At 52.2% G+C, this 23,290-nt stretch overlaps 1 protein-coding gene across 3 annotated transcripts in view; it reads right to left on the bottom strand.

Moving 5' to 3' along the window:
• Positions 1-22,810, bottom strand: part of CEP72 (centrosomal protein 72) — a 34,807-nt gene extending 11,997 nt beyond the window's left edge. For all 3 annotated transcript variants that reach the window (XR_007134457.1, XM_047776091.1, XM_047777428.1), the window contains exons 1-6: positions 22,701-22,810; positions 13,625-13,752; positions 12,696-12,888; positions 10,297-10,405; positions 2,693-2,871; positions 820-978 (exon numbers count right to left, since the gene is read on the bottom strand). Coding sequence is in view for 2 of the 3 variants with exons in the window: in XM_047776091.1 (XP_047632047.1) it covers positions 820-978; positions 2,693-2,871; positions 10,297-10,405; positions 12,696-12,888; positions 13,625-13,752; positions 22,701-22,779 (847 nt within the window). In the remaining variant the exon portion in view is untranslated. The remainder of the gene's footprint in view (positions 1-819; positions 979-2,692; positions 2,872-10,296; positions 10,406-12,695; positions 12,889-13,624; positions 13,753-22,700) is intronic.
• Between the last annotated feature and the right edge of the window lie 480 nt (positions 22,811-23,290).

The raw sequence follows: 23,290 nt of genomic DNA, 5'->3' as shown, positions 1-23,290 counted from the left end.
GTCCCTCACCACGTCACCAAGTGCCCTGAGCCAGCGCCAGCAGGGCCAGGCCACCTCTGCCCTCTGCTGGCAGTGGTCTGCCCTATCTGTGCAGACAAGTCACGTGCACACCGGCCACTCTACCCCGCTCCTGCCCCCACCCTGCTCACGGCAACCACACGAGGCTGCGCCATCTCACCCTGACCAGCGACCTGTGCGCTGCCTCCCTCCACCTGCAGCCCCATGGCCTCCGCGTGAGCCCACCCCCACCCCCACAGAAGTACGGTCTGAAGGTTCAAAGCCCTGCAGGCCACAGGAGATGGGAAAGCCGAGACTGTCCCCGTCACAGGCGTCTGGGGACACACCGGACAGAATCCCAGGCTGGGCACACACACCTGCAGCCACACGCACACCCGTGTCCATCTGTGTAGGGACACCCGTGAGTAAGGCCTCGAGGCCACGGCCGCGGTGCAGCAGCCACAGGACATGCGGGGCGGCCACACCACGACCTGCCCGCTCCCAAGCCCTGAGAGCCTGCCGGCCGAGCTCGGGAAGGGCCAGGTGCGCCCACGCCAGACGCTCCTGATGCTTCCCACACGTGGGCAGACCACGCGCCCAACTCACTCGCTTCACTCCCCTCGTCTCCAGTGCTTAAATGAACCTACTGTCACACCCTGGGCCTACGTGTGCAGAAGAAGCTGTGTGTGCGAGCGAAAAGCACCTAAACCGGGGACAGCTCCAACGTCAGCTGCCTCGTGCAGCAGCCCTTTCCTAAGGCCCCGAGAGCCTCCCACACCCGCTCGAGAGGGGGGGAAGCGGCCGCCCAGAGGCGGGGCTCACCTGGGGACGCGGGGAGGCAGCGGGGAGGGCGCAGGTCCCGCAGCCTGGGCCCTGCACCGCCCGCCCTGGGCAGGGGGCTCCGCCTCTTCTCGGGGCCCTTCCTCAGGGAGTCCCCGCACTGCTGCTGCACCAAGTGAGGGCTCGACACATGCTGCGACCCTGCGGCATTAAAACATTGACAAGTTCAGTTCCGTTCCCTCAGGCTCTGACCGCCTGGGGCAGGTGAAGAAGGCCGAGGGGCTGCAGAGCCCCAGCCCGGCCCGAAGCGACCCGCCGCCGGCGCCGCCTCCCCCACCCCCGCCAGCCTGACCCAGCCCGACCCAGCCCGACTCAGGGGCGGCTGCTCGGCCAAGGAATTGAGGCAAGAGCCCCCGGTCGGGAGAGTCGAGGCTCCGGCCACTGAATTGACAAGCGAGGAAAAAGCCCGTCTTTTCTACAAATGGCAGTGACACAGCTGGGTCTCTGTGGGGGGGCAGATGGCCAACCTGACCCCCGTCTCACGCCACCCCCATAAATCCCTCGGGACTGCACCATAAACACCGACCCACGGGACGTGAGGTCTGTGGGCGGAAGAGCTCAGGTGCACAGGGCAGCGCGCCCGAAAGCAGGCCCCAGGAAGGCGCAGACCACGGCAGGGACCTCACCGAAGGAAAACGCCTCCTGGAAGCACTGTTTAAAAAGAAAAGCAAGCGTTCCTGGGAGTTCCCGTCGTGGCGCAGTGGTTAACGAATCCGACGAGGAACCGTGAGTTTGCGGGTTCGACCCCTGCCCTTGCTCAGCGGGTCACGGACCCGGCGTTGCCGTGAGCTGTGGTGTAGGCTGCCGACGCGGCTCGGATCCCGCGTTGCTGTAGCTCTGGCCTCGGCTGGTGGCTACAGCTCCGATTCTACCCCTACCTAGCCTGGGAACCTCCATATGCCGCGAGAGCGGCCCAAGGAAAGCAAGCGTTCCTGCCGTGGTGCAGTGGGCTAAGAAACCAACTGCAGTGGCTCGGGTCGCTGCAGAGGTACGGGTTCGATCCCTGGCCTGGCGCAGTGGGTTGAAGGATCTGGCACTGTCATAGCTGCGGCTCGGATTCAGTCCCTGACTCAGGAACTTCCATATGCCACAGGGGCAGCCCCCAAATACACAGTAATGATAATAATACAAAAACATGCAGAGCAGGCCATAGGACAGGCAAACGTGCAGAACTCACATCTGAGGAAAACACCGTGGGAAGTCTTCCGACTCAGCAGCAAGGAGAGAAAAGGGGAGGGAGCCGACGGGAACACAAGCGTCACACAGTGAGCACATGACAAGGCTGTCGTCCCTTGTCTCGGGAAATGCTACCTAAAACCACCGGGAGAAACCCACACTCCCAGGACACCAGCCAGCCCGAGACGGACATGCTCCAGGGAGGCCGCAGCCGGCTGCGTCTTCATGAAAAGCCACAGGAACCCACACCCGAGCAGCAGCAACAGAGCTGCAGATCACACACGAGGCCTGGAGGAAGCGTCCCAGCAACGGCCGGCCGGGAAGCCCCTCAGGCACTGGGCCTGGGCCCGGAGGGCAGCCCGAGCCGCAAGGGACTCGGGAGGGGCGGGCGGGCCGTTCCCCCTCGTCTGCTCCGGCACCACGCGCCACCCCCCCCAACCCCCCGGAGCCGGGCTGCGGAGGGACTCGTGCCAACAGCCCCACACTCGCCCCGCGCTGCCGTCTTCTCTGTTCCCACGGTCCCAACTGCTGACACGTGTAAGTGCACACAGACCTCATCACGACCCTACACTTCAAGGTCAGTCCTCTAAAAAGGGTGCCTGTGCACCCTGAAGCCAGCGATGCCGACCCCCCAGAACGTGCTGGACCGGCCAGCCCTCCAGCGGGAGGAGCAGCCTACCATGGGAGCTCTGGATGCTGGCCTCCGGCTCCCTCTGGCTGGAGCTCGTGCTGCCAGGGGGGTTGCTCAGGTCCCACTCGCACTCGGCGATGAGGTTCAGGACCGCCTCGTCGTCTGCATCCATCACCAAGCACTTCGTGGCTGAGGGGTCAGGACCCTTGGCCCTGGAGGGGCACCGCCTGCAAAGACAAGCAAACCTGTGCCAGCGCCCCAGCCCGCACGGGCCCCAGGAGGCCGACTCCGCACAGCCAGCAGGGCCACCAGAGAAACGGGGCAGGGCCCGGTGGGGCTGGGCCTGAGCTTTCTGAGGGGCCCACTGTCTTGTTTGAGGGAAAATACACCTCAGCCTCCAGGACCTTCCCTGGGCTCCAAGGGCAGCGGCTGGCCAGGGAAGGGAGCAGCAGAGTCCTGGTTCCTCCTCAAGGAATGTACATGGCAATGTCTTCGAGCCTTTCTGCAGAACTAAAACCGCCAACGAATGGAAGACGTTAGCTCCTTGACGAAGCATCCGTCTTGCCGGAAAGAAGGAGGCCCACCAGAACCAGTCCCAGGACCACGAAACACCAGCTTTAAAGAAGAATGCAAGCTTGCCTCTATCCTGATCCTTATCTGCGGCCCTCTTTCCCACTCCCAAACCATCGAACCACTTCTTAATCTCTCCCAAAGGAGGGCACAGTCTTCAGGGCATTACTCTGCTGTGGCTTCCTTTGCCTGGCAAAGCATTAAGGCTCTTTTTTCTCCTTGCCCCAAAACTCTGTCTCCAGTACTGGACAGAGGCCGAGCTCGGGCAACACAAGGTCTCTGCGGAGGAGGAGGAGCCGGAGGCTCTGCCACGGTGAGGTCGGCACAGACTCAGCAGGGACCCCGTCACCCACCAGGATCTGTTCAAGGATGGATGCTGCAGGCGGCGCCTCCATCCTGCCAGCCTCTTGCATGTCCCCAACGTGACACACGTGGTCCAGAAAGTTCAAGGACGCACTGCATCAAATTTCTATTTTCACATGAAGTAAAAGTATTTCCCTAACGACTGAAATGTGAGGCGTTTTAGAAGAGTGAATGCACGCAGGCAGAGGGGACCTCACTGCCGACAAAGGCAGCTGAGAAGCCACTCTTCAAAACAGCACTCAATCACATACCGAGAGCAGTGGTCGCATGGCACCTGATCATACTTGGAGAGGTCAAGAGCACTGCCTGGGGTCCACTCATAAAAATCTTCCAGATCCCTGCAGACAGAAGGCGACGGCCCACAGAGACCTGACAGTGGACACATGCAGCTTCTCTGGGTCACCACTGTCCCTTGTGGATAATAAGCACATTGGACCGGATCATCTAAACTCTGTGGTAACTGAGCTTTGCGATTATTAAGAACAGATAAGCTATAGGGCACTGCTGCATCAAATTAAAGGCGACATAAATAAATACGTGGACACACCAAAAATGAAACATACACCCAAATGAGAAAACCAGGAGGAGGGAGACGGGAGCTGAAGAAATATTCAACGACTTCCAACTCACCACAGAACCAGGAAGCTCAGAGAACAGCGGTACAATAAATGCCCCAAAGATTACAACAAGGAATATGTTCAAACGGGAGAAAACCTGAGGCAAGGAAAAAAAATCTTGACATAAGCCAGAGGGAAAAACTCTAGTTATAGAGGACTAAGAGTCACATCTGACTTCTCCCAAGAAACCATGCAAAAAAAGAGTGGAGTGAAATATTTACTGTCAAGACAAAAAACCTACCAACTAGAATTCTGTACCCTGCAAAATTATCCTTCGACAGTGAAGGAGAAATAAAGGCTTTCTCAGATAAAAACTGAGGGAACCTGTTACCAGGAGCTCTACCTCCTAAGAAGCATTAAGAGAAGTTCTTTAGAGAGAAGGAGTAAGTAAAGGCGGAACAAACCTTCTACTTTTCTGACCTGATCTATCAGATAACAGTTTGGTTGAAGTAACAGCAGCAATGCACTCAGTCACGCATGTTCACGTATCACACGCAGGACAGAAGCGTAGGTATACATGGAACCATGGACAGAAGTGACACAAGGGGCGAGAGGAAGAAGTAGGAATATTTCGTTATTATAAGGGACCTACGCTATTTGCGAAGCCGACAGTGTATGGATGTGGTTTGGGACCCCCTGTTTAGGGGCGGACATCCAAGGCCCTGTGGGTTCAGTTCCAGACCACACAATGAAGTGGGTCACGTGATTTTCTTGGTTTCCCAGTGCATCTAAGAGTTGTATTTACACTATACTGTAGTCTGTTCAGTGACCAATAGCATTATGGTACAAAAACAATGTACATACCTTAATTTAAAAATATTTTATTGCTAGAAAATGCTAACTATCATCTGAGCCTTCAGCAAATCACAGGAGCAACATCAGAGATCACTGGTCACAGACCACCGTCACAAATAAAAAAGCTGAGAAAGTTTGAAATGTTGCAAGAATTACCGAAATGTGACAGAGAGCCATGGAGTGAGCATACAGAGACATGAAGGGAGCAAATGCTATTGGAAAAACGACACCAGTGGACTTGCTCAGTGCAGGCTGGCCACAAACCTTCACTCTGTTAAAAACAAACAAACAAACAAACAAACACTATCTGTTAACGCAATAAAGCAAAATGCACTAAAACAAGGCCTGCCTGTACCATGTACCATAGAGCAACCACTCAGAAAAGAAAAGTGTAACTGATATAAGGAGAGAAAATGAAATCCTAAAATGCTCGTGTAAAACCACAAAAGGAAGAAAGAGAGCAGGAGACAAGAAAAGGAGCAAAGAACAAGCGCATCAGGCAGAAAGAGCCACACAGCAGCCACCGACCCAAACGCATCAGCGATCACTCCCCACACCAACGGTCTAAGTGGGCCCGGAGGAGGGCAGACCGTCAGCCAGACCCGACTACATGGTGCCTGAAGAACCCACTTTAAACACAAAGACACGTGGGTTCAAAGCGACACAGAGAAAATCAGGCCGTGCTGACCCTAATCCAAGGGGAGCGGAAGCAGCTCTATGACCCCCGGACGGGGCTGGCTCCAGAGTGCTGGGATTAGGAGGACGCCCCCTGACGACCAAGGGCCAGTTCCCAGAGGAGACCCAGCACCCACGACGTGCAGGCGAACTGGCGAAGAAATGGACGGATCCATTTCAACGCCCCAAGAGAAAGGGGTAGACTCGGCAGGCAGAGGTCGCTAAAGACACACCAAACTCAACACCCTCTGTCGCCTGGATGAAGTGACATCTGCAGACCACCTCACCCAACAACGGCAGGGCACAATTCTTTCCTAGCTCTCAGGGAACACTCGCCAAGGCAGACCACATTCTGGGCCATAAAACATACCTTTCCAAACTTAAAGGAGCAGAACTCACACAGTATCTGCCCTTAGGACACAATGGAATTAAATTAGTAATAAAATAAGCAACAGAAAAATAACTGGTAAATCTCAAAAAAACTTGGAGATTAAACAACATATTTCCAAATAACATGGGTCAAAGAAATATTCTGAACTAAAATATTTCAAAATAAAAATATTATGAACCAAATGAAAAAGAAAACATATCTTATTAAAACTTGAGATGCAGAGAAGGGAATTTATACCATTGACGGTTTATATCACAACACAGTAAGATCTAAAATCAATAATCTAAGCTTCTACTTTAGGAAACTAAGAAAATCACAAATCCAAGGCAGGAAGAAGAAAAGAAACAATAAAAATACAGCAGAAATCAATGAAATTGAAACAGGAAAAGAATCAACCATCCAAAAGTTAATTCTTTAAAAAGGTCAATAAGGGAGTTCCCTGGTGGCTTGGCACGTTACGGACTTGGTGTTGTCACTGCTGTGACGCGGGTTGCTGCTGTGGACAGGTCTGATCCCTGGTTCTGAAACTTCCATATGCTGCGAGTGTAACCAAAAAAAAAAAAAAAAGAAAGATGAATAAAATTGAAAAACCTCTGTGCCAGGTTAACCAAGAAAAAAAAGACAGAAATGAGTAATACGGGAGTTGAAAGGAGAAGCACCACTCAAGGTCCCACAAGTGTCAAGAGGGGGCACTGTGCCACCCTACGCCGCAAATAAGATCTCCCAGACGGAAAGTGAGGCTTCCTGGAAAGACACGGTCTACCAAAACCCCCACCAGGAGAAACGGATAATCTGAACAGACTTGTATTTATTACAGACCTGAGTCAATTATTAAGAGAGTCCTGAAGCACCAGGTCCGGAAGAGGGCCCCAGTGAGCTCTATCAAACATTTTTTTTTTCTTTTTTGTCTTTTTTCCTTTCAGGGCTGCACCTGTGGCATAAGGAGGTTCCCAGGCTAGGAGTCAAATTGGAGCTGTAGCCGCCGGCCTACGCCACAGCCACAGCAACGCCAGATCCAAGCCACATCTGTGACCTACACCACAGCTCACAGCAACGCTGGATCCTTAATCCCCTGAGCGAGGCCAGGGATCGAACCCGCGACCTCATGGTTCCTAGTCAGATTCGTTTCCACTGCGTCACGATGGGAACTCCTCTATCAAACTTTAAGAAAGAGATTATACCAATTCTCCATAATCTTTTCTAGAAGGCAGAAGCAGAGGGAATACACCCTAACTCATTCCATGAGGCCAGCATGCCCTTGATATCAGAACCAGCCAAGACAGTGTAAGGAAACTACAAACCAGTATCTCCCATGACTGGCTGGAGAAATCCTCAACAGAGTGTCCGTACGTTGAGTCTGCAACACATAAAGGAAAGCTACACCACCAAGCAGGCCCTGTGCCAGGTGTGCGTGGCTGGCTCAACGTTTGAAAGATGTAATCCACCACATCAGCAGGTTAAAGAAAAGTCGTGTGACTACATCAGCAGATGCGGAAAAAGCATGTGACGATATCCAATACCCACTCACGACCAAGGTGGTGAGTCAACTAGGAACCAAAGGGAACCACCTCCACTTGATAAAGAACACCCACAAACCCCACAACGCACAGCATACTTGGCGGTGAGAAACCAGCTGCCACCCTGCTGAGATCAGGGACGAGGCACGGACGTCCCTCCGCCCCACACCGGAAGTCCCAGCTAAGGCAACAAGACAGGAAAGGAAACAAAAGGTATACATGTTGGGAAGGCAAATGACATTCCATCTATTGCAGAAAATCCCAAAGAACCAACCCAAACAAACACACAAACAAAAATTCCTGGGACTAGTCAGTGATTACACTAAGACTGCAAAATTGAAGCAGCATGGGTCGCACCGTGCAAGCCCCAGGCCCCCCAGCTCAGAATGTGACCTGGCTCAGAAACGGTCTTCAGAGAGGTCACAGAGTCGAGAGGAGGCCACGATGGGGAGCCACAAGCAATGAGACAAGTGTCCTTTCAAAGAGGGGGATTTGGGACACAGGACAGACGTGCACGATGGCGAGCTCTCTGAGGACTGGGCAGGGGACGAGAAGGACTGGAAGGAGGCCAAAAGCCAAGGCACCCCGACGATCGCCAGCAAAACCAGGAGCTGGGGTCATGGCAGGGAGGCTCTCAGAACCTCCAGAAGGCAGGGACCCTGCCAACACCTTGACTTCGGACTTGCGGCCTCGCGAACGCTACGTCAGTAAGGTCTGCTATTCTAAGCCCCCCTGCCCGTGGCACTTTGTCGCTGTCAGCTGTGTGCACATCAAATGCTCTCTTCCACGCCCGCCACGGACAACTGGAATTTGAAATTAAAACACAGGAGTTCCCGTTGTGGCGAAGTGGTTAACAAATCCGACTAGGATCCATGAGGTGGCGGGTTCGGTCCCTGCCCTTGCTCAGTGGGTTAATGGGTTAATGATCCGGCGTTGCCGTGAGCTGTGGTGTAGGTCGCAGACGCGGCTCGGATCCTGCGTTGCTGTGGCTCTGGCATAGGTTGGCAGCTACAGCTCCGATTGGACCCCTAGCCTGGGAACCTCCATATGCCGCAGGAGCGGCCCAAGAAATAGCAAAAAAAAAGACAAAATACAAAAACCAAAAAACAAACAAACAAAAACCACAATACCCCTTACATTAGCCTCAAAAACCCCAACACGCTAAGGTACAGATCTAACAAGACGTGTGCCACAGCTCCGTCAGGAAAACGCGCGTCTGATAAGCGGGGTCAAGGAGCCACATAAGCGGAGAGCAAGTCCGCGCTCAGGAACACGAAGACTCAGGACGTCAAGACGCCCGCTTCTTCCCCACCTCATCTGCATTCAGCGCGACCCCGACCAAACCCCCCGCCCGGGATCTTGTGGATACGGACAAACCAAACGAATTCTAAAACTGTACAGGAAGGAAAAGCCGGAACTGGCAACTCAGTATCAGAGGAGGACCAAGTCAGAGACTGGCCGGCGTGACCTCGGGCGCACAGACGTGAAAGGGGCTCGGGGGCGCTCCTGGACGACAGCGCCGAGTGCACTCGTGAGGGCGCCGCTGTCACCACCTTACCGCCTCTCACAGGCCCTCCTTCCAAAGCCGTCATGTCGGGGGTTGGGGTTTCATGACCTTCAGACCACCCTGCAGGGTACCCGGTGCAGCCGTCTGCACAGAAATTAGTCTGGTTTGACACACAGAATCGAGGGGAGGGTCTCCAAGGGAGGCATCTGAGGAAAGAGGAAACCCCAGAGACGCGGACCGGATCTTAAGCCATCAGACTAGAGGTGGACAAAGCACGGCCTCCGGGCAAACCCGACCGGCTGGCTGCCTCTGCTGAAGTTTTGCCGGAACACAGTCACTGGTTTGTGCATTGCCTACAGCTGCTTTCACACCACACAGGGAGGGTTTAGGAGTCAAAACACAGACTACAGGGTCCAAGAGAGACGAAAAGATTCACTCGCCAGCCCCTTACAAAGAAAGTCGGCCAGCCCCTACGTTAGAGGAATTTATGGATGAGCTACAAGGCGTATGATGCAAAAACAAACAAAAAAGGGAAAACCACTGCAAGCTTCAGACCAGACAAAACGGTGCCAACAGAGCTGCAGTCCTGGCACATGCAAGCCAGGCGACGACCGCCGACTGACGTCCACCCTTTGGCGTCAACCACACACGAAGACGCCCTGGCTTCGGAACCTACCCAAACACTGGCCACCCCGACGACCTGAAGCTCGGGATGAAGAACCGGGAGACAGCAAGAAGCAGGACACAGAGGGAGCGGGGCCAGCAACGGTACGGCCGGCGGGCAGGAGGGGCTCCCGCAGCTGGCAGGTCTGCTCAGCGCTCAGTCGGAGAGAAACGGCAAGTATCTCATCATTTAGAGACCAGAAAGCGACTCCAACGGACCCCGGCAGCAGAAACGACCGGCGGGGCAAGCGGCTGCCTCCGCGGGAGGGACCGTTCTTCCCACCACAGGCCTTTGGGGCTACGTGTCTTCCACGTACCACGTTACTACACATTTTAGATTTTAAAAAGGAACAGAGAGAAAACGTGGCCAAGGGGAGAGAGATGGCCCTGGGCCCGCCGCAGCCCCCGGCCCCGCGGGCCTCCCTCCCTGTCCTGCAGGTCTGGCCCTGGCGGCCACCAGCTGCAGCTGCAGCTCCTCGGGTTAGAGCTTCAGGTAACCCGCGAGTCTGTATCTTTCCATCAACACTCAACGCGCCTCTGGATCCTGTTCGTACCTCTCGACTCCGAAAACAGCTGGGAAGCTCTGCTTTGAGTCCGGCGATTCCTCCAAGGCAAAGCGCAGCCGGGACGCTGTGCGCTCGCGCTCCCTCACGGGGCGGTCATCTGGGGGAGAAGACGCCAGAGAAACTAGCAGAGGCGGCCACGGGGCGGGCGCCGGGCCCTGGGACCAAACCCTGCAGGGCACCCGCCCGCCGGCCTCCCTTGGGAGTGAAGGGGCCCCTGGCCTGCCTGTGACATGTGACCAGGACGGCTGCCCCACCAATGCGTCCCCCAGAGCAGGGGGGCAGACCCGGGAAAGCAGGGCTGGGCTCAGGGGCTACCAGAGGGCCAGCACCTGGCACCAGGCTGGCGCCTCGGATGCCCTGGAGGCAAGAAAGAAAACCCATACGCCCGTGCACTCGCAGGCACGTCCTTCCCATCTCCCTCCCCTAACACACGAAGCCCACAGGGGACCAGCACACGCCCAGGCACGGAGATCCCAGCCGTGTTGTGCATCCTCAGATCCTCGGGACTGGAGGAGGAGGTGGAGCCGAGTTTAAGTGTCCCCACGTGCATCCTGGGCCCGAAAGGACCCCACTCGTCCACAACTGTGCCTCCTCAGAAGCGCAGGGGGCGCCCTCCCAAGCACTGAGGGTGGCCCTCGAGAACTTGCCATGGCAGTGACGAGGGGGCAAGGAGGCGGTGCCTGGTGTCCACTTTTGCAGCAGGCGTGACCCTGCCATCCTCTCAAGGCCCCTGTCCTGTCCGCTGCGCTGGTCGGAGGTCTCCTGGCTCCAGGCTCCCCCCGGCCTGGGCGGGGCTTTGTGCCAACAACACGGGACTCTCCTCGCTTCGCCTGGGCTTCACTGAGTCGGCTCCCCACCACTTGTCCGAGTGCCCTTCTCTGGACGGCTTCCCGCTAAACGCACTCAGGGTGGCTCAAGCAAACGCACACCCACCTTCTCCCCCAAACCAGACCCTCTCCTCCCTGCAGCACCCGGCTAGGCCCACGTGGGGTGCTCCCTCCGTGGCCCAGCCCAGGGCCCTTCCTTCTGCGTTCCCCGACTCCCAGCAGACTCCACAGATCCGCCCTTCTCACGCCCAGAAGCCCCTTCTGCGTGTGGAACGCCTCCCACCCAAGCCGTCTAGACTCTGAATCTAAGCTTGCCGTTTTCTTTTTATGGCTACACGGACGACACACGAAGTTCCTGGCCTAGGGGTCAAATCAGAGCTGCACCTGCCGGCCTACACCACAGCCACAGCCACGCTGGATCCAAGCTGCGTCTGTAACCTACACTGCAGCTTGTGGCAACGCCCGATGCTTAACCCACTGCGTGAGGCCAGGATCAAACCTGCATCTTGCAGACATTATGTCATGTTCTCAACCTGCTCAGCCCCAACGAGAGCTCCTGAATCTAGACGTTTATGACAAATGGAAAGTCATGATTTATGACTGCAGACTGCACACACTTCTTAGGAGGACTGCAAGGCTTCTGAAAAAGGGCCAAATTCAACTGCCTGAGAGATACTTACTAGCCAAGTAAGTGTTAGAACACAGCACTGCATCCTCCCAAGGAACTAAAAATCAAGATTATAAGTGGAAATTCTAAGTAAGTTTGAAACGAAACAGTTTTGGGGGCTGGTGCTGCCAGGCCCAGGCAGGTGCAGCCTAACAGTTCAGCGAGGCTGCCCAGAGCCCACGCCCATCACGCCCACCACCACTGGGGCAAAGGAGGACCACCAACCGACAGACATGCCCGAGCCGCTACTACCTGGCACCTCCCAAGGAGGACCGGGTCCCAGACCCTAAGCCCCACCTTCAACAGGGTCTCCGTGGCCAGCCTGCCCTCAGGCTCATACCCCAGCTCCCCTTGGAAGCGTGACATGACATCAGCAATGCCCAGTCACACTGCTAACAGCAGAGAGGCTTCTGGGAGCAGGGCAGCAGGTGGGAAGGGGCTCTATCTAGCTCCCCAAGGACAGCCCTCCTGGTGGGCGTGGCTGGTGGGCGCCCTGGAAGCTTGGTCTACAAGATCCAGTTCTTTTAGGGCCACCACCACCGAGCCAAAGTGGTGGCTGTCCCTGCCAGCAGCACCTCCCACTCTCTTGTGCCTGCCACCTGGGGAGGGTGTGGCACAAAGAACGTCTCCTCCTGTATCCTGCAGGGTGGATGCAGAACCAGGTCGAATCCCGGGGGCCCATGTGAGGAAAGAGGGTCCTAGGAGTGTGGAAACAGCTGGAAAACAGAGCTGGCCCACACCTGGGCCCCCGGCCACAGGACGGGCTCCCTGCCACCTTCCTGGCGGCTCTCCTGTGACAGCGGGAATCAGCTTCCCTTTCCAGGAGGGTCAACGGCGCGATGGCCCCGAGCACCGGAGGCACCCGCCTGGCGGCACCGAACGCGGCCGCCTACCCAGCTGCCTGAGCCCCGGGAGCATGTGCACGACGAAGAGCCGGTAGTCGGCCTCGCTCTTGACCACGGGGTTCAGCCGCAGGTCCACGTCCCAGAGCGCCGCCAAGGAGCGCAGCCGGAAGACCTCTGCCAGTGAGGAGATGCGGTTGCAGTAGAGGTTGAGGCTCTCCAGCGCCGTCAGGTACTCGATGCCCTGGCGGACGAACACAGGGGCGTCACCTCCCGCCGCCGCAGGGCCCGCGGGGCCGCTCAGGCCTCGGCAGGAGGGCCGAGGGGGCGGCGAGCCAACCCCAGGCCTCGCCCCGCCGCAAGCGGCCCTCGCTCCGCGCCCAGCCCGGCACCGGAAGCCCCGCGGCCCCGCTCTCGGCTCAGGGCCCCTTTGGATGGGAGCGGGCGCTCGACCCCGGGTCAGGGGCACGGAACGGGCCGTGTTCTCGGGCCGCCACGTCCAGCCCGCCTTTCTCCCCGTCCTAGGCCAGGGCCGCGTCCACCCCGCACTCCCACCTCGACCTCGGCGGCGGGACGAACCGGCGCCTGCCGGGAGGGCACACACAGCCAGTCCAGGGCCTCGGATGTAAGCAGAGGTGACGGGCAGGTGGACCAAGAGAGGCCCGGCAGACAAGGGGGGACGGGAGACGGGCCCCCACGCTTCGTCTGCTGGCCATCACCTGGCAAGGCACAACCCTGTGCCTCAGAGCTGTGCCTCCTTGGTGCCAGGCCGGTGCCAGGCCGTGGCGGAGGTAACGTGAAGCCGAAGAAATGCAGCCCGTCGTAAACCCAAGGAAAACAGCACAACACTGACAACGTCTGTGAAGTGTGGTTCCCGAGCGCACACACAGTCCTAAAAACAGACTGCACTTCTTTCTACACATGTACTTCTCCCTGCTGCTAAGAGCAGTTAAGTTTTAAGAAACTAACCTACAACTTACCTCTAGGCTAACCAAGGAGTTTCGCGAAAGATCTAGAGATTTCAGACTCATTAAATTCATGAAAGAACTTCCTAGGTGAGTAATCTTTTCTTGGTAAGTTCCAGGAATAGATAATGACTGAAGTTCAGCTAAGAATAGAAAATCAGGAGATTTTGATTTTATTATTTCATTGAAAATAAATTATTGCAATTAAGATACAGTAACTTCAAAATGTGAGACGTCACAAACATAAATGCCCCTCACTTGAAGTTTGAATATCAACATTAAAGAACAAGAACTACATTTAAAGGTCCAGCTTATTCACCTCCAAAGTGTCTCAGGCCCAGGCCCTGCCTGCGACCCCCTGCTTCTCCCCCTCTTAAGGGGGCTCCTGCTTCTGAATCCGGCTGCTTCGGGCCTCTGTTCTGGGATCACAGGCTGAAAGCCAGTCAGTAGCTGACCTGACCTCGCTGTGTCCTTACAGGTGAAGGCCCGCTGCACGCTGGGTGCACCTTATGTCTCTACACAGCAGGCCAGCAAGCAAATGCTAAACAAATGTCACCACAAAAATAAGTTCTGTAATGAAAACGACACTTTGTGTTTGGATACACAATTTTTTTTTTCTTTTTTTGTCATTTCTAGGGCCGTTCCCACGGCATATGGAGGTTCCCAGGCTAGGGGTCGAATCAGAGCTGCAGCTGCTGGCCTATGCCAGAGCCACAGCAAGGGGGGATCCAAGCCGCGTCTGCAGCCTACACCACAGCTCACGGCAACACCGGGTCCGTAACCCACTGAGCAAGGGCAGGGATCGAACCTGCAACCTCATGGTTCCTAGTTGGATTCGTTAACCACTGAGCCATGACAGGAACTCCCTGGATACACAATTACTTTCCCATTAACTTTTATGTTTTAAAAGTCCTTTTTTGTCTTTTTAGGGCTGCACCATATGGAAGTTTCCAGGCTAGGGGTCAGATCGGAGCTGCAGCTGCCGGCCTGCAGCACAGCCACAGCCACGTGGGATCTGAGCCTTGTCTGGGACCCACACCACAGCTCATGGCAATGCCGGATCCTTAACCCACTGAGCAAGGCCAGGGATCAAACCCCCGTCCTCATGCACACCATTGGGGTTTGTTACCATTGAGCCACAATGGGAGCACCTAAAACGTGTCTTGATTAAATGTGAAACTGGTTTTTCGTGCTTCTAGTTCCAGACAAGACAGAACAGACACATTTCACCCTATTCCTTCCCACTTATTAGACCTAAAACCCTGGGACAACAACATAGGAAGCAAGCGCTAGGTGACCCTGAAGAGTGGGGACAGAAGGCCAGCTGTCTGGGGACCTCAAGAAAATGGTCGAGCACAGAGGGCCCCGAGCTGGTTTTGTTTGGCTTCCTGTACATTCCAATCCGGGTGACAGAGAAGCTGTTCACACAGAAACACCAAAGGACACTGACCAAAAGATAAGAGTAAGCCTGCTGTCCACAATCAAAGGACCAGGGAAGGTGGCCTCACAGGACAGACTTCTGATAACCTCAGCCCCACGCTAGCTCCCCACCAAGGCAAACGGCACCCGTACACCTGGCCTTGTACAGTGGCCAGGGCCAGGACCAGGTGAGTGGACCCGACCACTGCACTGGACTCGCTGTGATGAGGCGCCTGCAGAGGCTGTGTGTGTGACAAGGCCTGGCCTCCGCATCAGCACAAGGCACAGCAGTGCTGAGCAACAAGATTTAAATAGGAAGCAGAGTCCCAATCACAATGACCAATCAAAAATGATCAAGAACCAGGAAAATCTCCAACTGAAGGAGAGAAGATAATCAAGAGACACCAACACTGAAATGAAAGAAACCAGAATTATCAAATAAGAATTTTTAAGCAGCTGATATAAAAATACTTCAAAGAATAATTATAAACACTCTGGAAACAGATGGGAAAAGAGGAATTCTTGGCAAAGAAACAGAAGATATAGGAGTTCCCATCGTGGCTAAGTGGTTAACGAATCCGACTAGGAACCATGAGGTTGCAGGTTCGGTCCCTGCCCTTGCTCAGTGGGTTAATGATCCGGTGTTGCTGTGAGCTGTGGTGTAGGTTGCAGATGCAGCTCGGATCCTGCGTTGCTGTGGCTCTGGCATAGGCAGGGGGCTACAGCTCCAATTCGACCCCTAGCCTGGGAACCTCCATATGCCGCGAGAGCGGCCCTAGAAAAGGCAAAAATACAAAAAATAAATAAATAATTTAAAAAAAAGAAACAGAAGATATAAAGAAACAAATAGAAATTTCAGAAATGAAAAAATACAATAACTGAAACAAACACAAAACCATGGGAGTTCAATAACAGAATGTAGATGAGAGAGGAAAAAATTCAATATATCTGCAAAGATATATTGACCAACAGAGAGGAAAAAAAAAAGACCAAATAAATAAACAGAGTCTGAGGGGCCTATGGAAGAAGAGCAAGAAATCTAACATTCATGTCATTGGGGTCCCCATGAAGTTTCAACTAAAATTTCTAGATGAGAAAAACAGTATGTCTAAAAATAAAAATTTTAAATTAAAGAAATATTGGCTGTTTCACAGAACTTGAACAAAACAATTTAAAGTTTGTTTGAAGGCACAAAAGACCCAGAATAGCCAAAGACATCCTGAAAAAGAAAAATGGAGCTGGAGGAATCAGGCTCCCTGACTTCAGACTATATGACAAAGCTACAGTCATCAAAGCCATATGGTACTGGCACAAAGACAGAAATACAGATCAGTGGAACAGGATAGAAAGCCCAGAATTAAACCCACGCACCTACAGCCAACTCATCTATGACAAAGGAGGCAAGAATATACAATGGAGAAAAGACAGCCTGTTCAATAAATGCTGCTGGGAAAACTGGACGGCCACATGTACAAGAATGAAATTAGAACACTCCCTAACACCATACACAAAAATAAACTCAAAATGGATTAAAGACCTAGATATAAGACCAGACACTATAAAACTCTTAGAGGAAAACATAGGCCAAACACTCTCTGACATAAATGACAGCAACATCTTCTCAGATCCATCTCTCAGAGTAATGACAGTACAAACAAAAATAAACAAATGGACTTCATTAAACTTAAATGTTTCTGCACAGCAAAGGAAACCCTAAACAAAATGAAAAGACAACATACAGAATGGGAGAAAATATTTGCAAGTGAACTGACAAGGAATTAATCTCCAGAATTTATAAACACCTCCTACTGCTTAATACCAAAAAACAAACAATCCCATCAAAAAATGGGCAGAAGATCTAAACAGACAATTCTCCAAAAAGGACATACGGATGGCCAAAAAAACACATGAAAATGTGTTCAACATCACTCATTATCAGAGAAACGCAAATCAAAACCACTATGAGGTACCACCTTACACCAGCCAGAATAGCCATCATCAAAGTCTACAAACAATAAATGCTGGAGAGGGGGTGGAGAAAAAGGAACCCTATTACACTGTTGGTGGGAATGTAAATTGGTCCAACCGCTGTGGAAAACAGTATGGAGATTCCTCAGAAAACTAAACATAGGAGTTCCCGTCATGGCGCAGTGGTTAACGAATCCGACTAGGAACCATGAGGTTGCAGGTTCGGTCCCTGCCCTTGCTCAGTGGGTTAACCATCCAGCGTTGCCGTGAGCTGTGGTGTAGGTTGCAGACGTGGCTCGGATCCCGCGTTGCTGTGGCTCTGGCGTAGGCCAGTGGCTACAGCTCCGATTCAGCCCCTAGCCTGGGAACCTCCATATGCCGCGGGAGCGGCCCAAGAAATAGCAACAACAACAACAACAACAACAAAAAAAAAAAAAACTAAAAATAGAACTACATTTGATCCAGCAATCCCACTCCTGGGCATCTATCCAGAGAAAACCATGACTTGAAAAGACACATGTACTCTGATGTTCACTGCAGCACTATTTGCAATAGCCAAGACGCGGAAACCACCTAAATGTCCATCGACAGAGGAGTGGATAAAGAAGATGTGGTACATATACACAATGGAATATTACCCAGCCATGAAAAGGAGAGAAATAACAGCATTTACAGCAACATGGATGGACCTGGATCCTAAGTGAAGTCAGTCAGACAATAAGACACCAACATCAAATGCCATCACTGACATGTGGACTCTAAAAAAAGGACACAATGAACTTCTTTGCAGAACAGATCCTGACTCACAGACTTTGGAAAACTTACAGTTTCCAAATGAGACAAGTTGGGGGGTGGGGGGAAGGAATGAGGGTTTGGGATGGAAATGCTGTAAAATTTGGTTGTGATAATTGTTGTACACCTACAAATGGAATAAAATTCACTAAGTAATTAAAAAAAAAAGAAAGAATGGCCGAAAACTTCCCAAATTGGAAAAAGTCACATAAACCTACACATTTAAGAAGTTGAGAAAACCACAAACAGAATAAAGGCAAAAACCGACACATCAGAGTTAAACTTCTGAACACTACTGACAAGGAAAAAAACTTGAGAGCAACGAGAGGGAGAGACACTTTGCTTTTCCCTCTGGAAAACAGCTCCCATGGCAGGGGTTTCAGAAACTATGGGGTCCTGAACAAAGAACTGCCACTTTTTTCAAGTACTGAAAGAAAAGAACTTTCAACCCTGAATCCACATCATCAGAAACAACCCTCAGGGGAGTTCCTGTTGTGGTGCAGCAGAAATGAATCTGACTAGTATCCATGAAGATGCAGGTTCGATCCCTGGCCTCACTCAGTGGGCCGAGGATCCGGTGTTGTCATGAGCTGTGGTGTAGATCACAAATGAGGCTTGGACCCCACGTTGCTGTGTCTGTGGCATAGGCTGGAAACTTCCCCAGCCTGGAAACTTCCATACAGTGCAGGTGTGGTCCTCCAAAAAGCAAAAAATTTCTAGAAAAGAACATAGGCAAAATGTTCTCTGACATAAATTGTACAAATGTTTTCTTAGGTCAGTTTCCCAAGGCAACAGAAATAAAAGCAAAAATAAACCAATGGGGCCTAATCAAACTGACACACATTTGCACAGCAAAGGAAACCATTAAAAAAAAAAAAAAAGACAACCTACAGAATGGGAGAAAACAGTTTCAAATGATGCAACTCGAAGGGGCTTAATCTCTAAAACATACAAACAGCATACACAACTCAACAGCAAAAAGCCAACAACCCAATTGAAAAATGGGCAAAAGATCCAAAAAGACATTTCTCCAAAGAAGATACACCGATGGCCAACAGGCACGTGAAAAAATGCTCAACATCACTCATTATTAGAGAAATGCATATCAAAACTACTATGAGGTACCATCTCACACACCTGTCAGAATGGCCTTCTTGAGTAAGTCTACAGATGCTGGAGGGGATGTGGAGAAAAGGGAACCCTCCTACGCTGTTGGTGGGAACATAAATTGGTACAACCACTGTGGAAAACAGTATGGAGGTACCTCAGGAAACTAAATATAGAACTTCCATATGACCCAGCAATCCCACTCCTGGGCATATATCTGGATAAAACTTTCCTTGAAAAAGATACATGCACCACTTATGTTCACTGCAGCTCTATTCACAATAGCCAAGACATGGAAACAAACTGAATGCCCATTGACACATGAATGCATTAAGAAGATGTGGTATATACACCCAATGGAATACTACTCAGCCATAAAAAGGAACAAAATAATGCCATTCGAAGCAACATGGATGGAACTAAAGACTCTCATACTAAGTGAAGTAAATCAGAAAGAGAAAGGCAAATACCATATGATATCACTTATATCTGGAATCTAATGCACGGCACAAACAAACCTTTCCACAGAAAAGAAACTCATGGACTTGGAGAACAGACTTGTGGTTGCCAAGGGATAGGGAGTGGGATAGACTGGGAGTCTGGGGTTAACAGATGCAAACTATTGCATTTGCAGTAGATAAGCCGTGAGATCCTGCTGTACAGCACAGGGAACTATATCTAGTCACTTATGATGGAACATGATAGGGGATAATGTGAGAAAAAGAATGTATATGTATGTGTGACTGGGTCACTTTGCTGCACAGTAGAAATTAACAGAATACTGTAAACCAACTGTAATGGAAAAAATAATCTTAAAAATACTTACATTAAATGTAAGTGGTCTAAATACACTATACCAGACAGAAACTGGCAGAGTGGATAAAAATAATATACAATATACACGGCCTACAAGAAACTCATTTCAAATATAGGCAGCTTAAAAATGAGATTGTAAACAGATGGGTAAAGACATGCCTTGCAAACTAAACCAAAGAAAGCTGGAGCGGCTACATTAAGATCAGATAAAGCAGATGTCTCACCACAGAAAATTATCAGGGATAAGGAGAAATATTACATATGCTACAAAGGTCACTCCAAAAAGAGGACTTAAAAATCCTAAAAATGGGAGTTCCCGTCGTGGCGCAGTGGTTAACGAATCCGACTAGGAACCATGAGGTTGCGGGTTTGGTCCCTGCCCTTGCTCAGTGGGTTAACGATCCGGCGTTGCTGTGAGCTGTGGTGTAGGTTGCAGACGCGGCTCGGATCCCGCGTTGCTGTGGCTCTGGCATAGACCGGTGGCTACAGCTCCGATTCAGCCCCTAGCCTGGGAACCTCCATATGCCGCGGGAGCGGCCCAAGAAATAGCAACAACAACAACAACAACAAAAGACAAAAAAAAAAATCCTAAAAATGTATGCACTAAATAGCACAGTTTCAAAACACAAAGAGTGAAAACAGTAATATAATTCCACAATTATAGTTGGAATTTTCAATACTCTTCTCCTGGTAATTAACAGAATCACTAATGGAAAATCAGCGGGGCCATAAAAGACCCGCACAACATCCTAAGTCACCAGGATCAAACGGAATTTTACATTCCAGTCAGTGACAGGGGACACGCTCCTCCCAAGTGCTCTTGGAACATTTACTAATAGAGACCAGGTCTTGGGCCATTAGACAAACCTCAACAAATTTAAAACAGTACAGAGCATATGAAATATGTTTTCTTTTTTTGTTTTGGTGGGTTTTTTTTTTTTTTTTTTTTAGGGCTGCACCCGTGGTGTATGTTGGTTCCCAGGCTAGAGGTTGCATCAGAGCTACAGCTGCTGGCTTAAGCCACAGCCACACCAGATCTAAGCTGGCTCATGGCAATTAAGGGTCCTTAACGCTTAACCCACTGAGCGGGGCCAGGGATGGAACTGGAGTTCTAATGGATACTAGTCTGGTTCACTACCACTGAGCCACAACAGGAACTCCCTAGAGTGTGTTTTCTGACCATCATGGAATTACACCAGAATCAATAACAGAAAGAAAGAGGAGTTCCCTTCATGGCACAGTGGTTAACGAATCCGACGAGGAATCATGAGGTTGCGGGTTCGGTCCCTGCCCTTGCTCAGTGGGTTAACGATCCAGCGTTGCCGTGAGCTGCTTGCGGTGTAGGTTGCAGACGTGGCTTGGATCCCGCGTTGCTGTGGCTCTGGCGTAGGCCGGTGGCTACAGCTCCGATTCGACCCCTAGCCTGGGAACCTCCATATGCTGCGGGAGCGGCCCAAGAAATAGCAAAAAGACCAGAAAAAAAAAGACCTAAGAAAATTTCCATATGAATATGAAAAAACACGCTTCTGAATAATCCATAGGTCAAAAAGGAAGTCAAGAGACCTCATGAAAAAGAGCAAACTAAATGAAAATGAAAATACAACAAAACCTGCAGATGCAGCTAAAGCTGTGCCTAGAGGGAATTTTTTTTTTTTTTATGCTTTTTAGGGCCGCACCAGTGGCATATGGAAGTTCCCAGGCTAGAGGTCCAATCGGAGCTACAACTGCCAGCCTACACCACAGCTCCCAGCAACACCAGATCCTTAACCCACTGAGCAAGGGCAGGGTTTGAACTTGCATCCTCATGGATGCTACTCAGATTTGTTAACCACTGAGCCATGACGGGAACTCCTAGAAGGAAATTTTTAGTACTAAAAGTTTACGTTATATAAAAAGGTCTCAAATCAGTAATCTAAACTTCCATCTGCTGAACTGAGAAAAAGAGCAAATAAATGCAAAACAGTAGAAAGAAGAAGAATATAGAACCAATAAAATGTGAAAGCAGAAAACCAATGGAGAAAACTCCAAAGTTAGCCCATTGAAAAGATTAATAAAGTTAATAAACCTCTACAAAGACCAAGACAGAAGACAAAAACGACCAATAGCAAGAACAGAAGAGCATCACACAGACCACAGACATTAACAGGCTAACAAAGAAATACCACAAACTCTATACATATAAATTTAACAACTTCGACGAAAAGGATCAGTTGTTTTCCTAAAACCCCAGACAACTGTAACTCACCTAAAATGAAGTTGATAACATGAATAATTCTATAACAACTGGAGAATTTGTAATTTCAAAGTTTCAAATACAGAAACGTCCAGGCCCAGGAGGTTTCACTGGAAACTTAGCATCAATTTTACACAAACTCCTCTAGAAAACAACTTACCAGCGATTTCATGAGCTCGGCATTACCTTGATGCCCAAACCAGACAAAAACAGGGAAAAAGAAAACTAGCGACCAGTACCCGTCATGAGCACAGGGACAGAGACCCTTGCCCAGGAGGGGCCGCGTCCAGGAAAACACCCACAGGAGGAGGACGGGCTGGTCCTCAGAGACGAGGGCGCTCGGGCCTTAGATTAGAAGGCCCATCTAATCCATTTCATTACCCAAGCGGTCTCACCGAGCAACGCAAAAAGCACCCCTCAAAGGGCTCGGCAAGCCGGGCGTGCACGGAGCACCGCCGGGCCCCACCTCCCTCGGAGCGCGATCCGCTCCCTCCCTCCCCACGCTCCCGGAGGGCGACCCCCCTCCCCCACCCCCGCTTGGGGCTCCTCCGCCTCTCCCGGCCCGCACCCCGACTCACCCGCCCCCGGCCCGGCCCCCGGGCCCGCCACCCGCCCGCTCCCTCGCCCTCGAGGCCCGCGACCATTCGGTAGCCACGCGGGAGCGTTTTGGCCCCTCGGGCCTGACCGACCGCAGACCCCCGAGGCGGGAAGCTCGTGCCTCCGGCCAGCGCCGCCCGCCCGCCGCCCAGCGCGCACCCAGGTCGCAGTGAGGCGCCAGGCCGCTCTTCTCCCGGATCTTCTCCTCACACAGCACCAGCCGCGCCGCCGGCGCCATGCTTTCAAACGGCGCGCACCTGCCGGCGCTCGCCCGCGCCTGCGCACTGGACGGAGGAAGGGCCTGGGGCGGGGCCGGGGGCCGGGGGCGGGGCCGGGGGCCGGGGGCGGGGCCGGGGCCGAGGACCTCCGTCGGGTGTGGGGAAACCGCCAAGGAAGCCTGGAGAAGGGGTTGGGAAAGTCGAAACACGCCCCAGGGCTTACCTGAGGACCCTCCCTCACTTGGGGACCTGCCCCACCTGGGAACCCTACCCACCCCTAGATTTGCCTGAGTCCTGGGCTCCGGGGGCCCCAGGTTCTGCAGGGGGTGGGGGGGGGCTCAAATGGAGTCGCAGTGCTCTCCTGCTACTGTCAAATCACTAGGGGTCGTCCTCTGTCCCCACCCTCAATTTCCAAATGATGGAGTACGAAGTCCTACTTTAAGACTCATAGCTGACACGGGGTTCATTGTCCTGTGTCTCACCTTTAGAGATCTCCATTCTGGGTCTGAGGCTGCCCCCTCCCTTCTGGGT

Source organism: Phacochoerus africanus, chromosome 1 (assembly GCF_016906955.1).
Source record: "Phacochoerus africanus isolate WHEZ1 chromosome 1, ROS_Pafr_v1, whole genome shotgun sequence".
NCBI lineage: Eukaryota > Metazoa > Chordata > Mammalia > Artiodactyla > Suidae > Phacochoerus > Phacochoerus africanus.
This window is presented reverse-complemented; position numbering and strand designations above follow the sequence as displayed.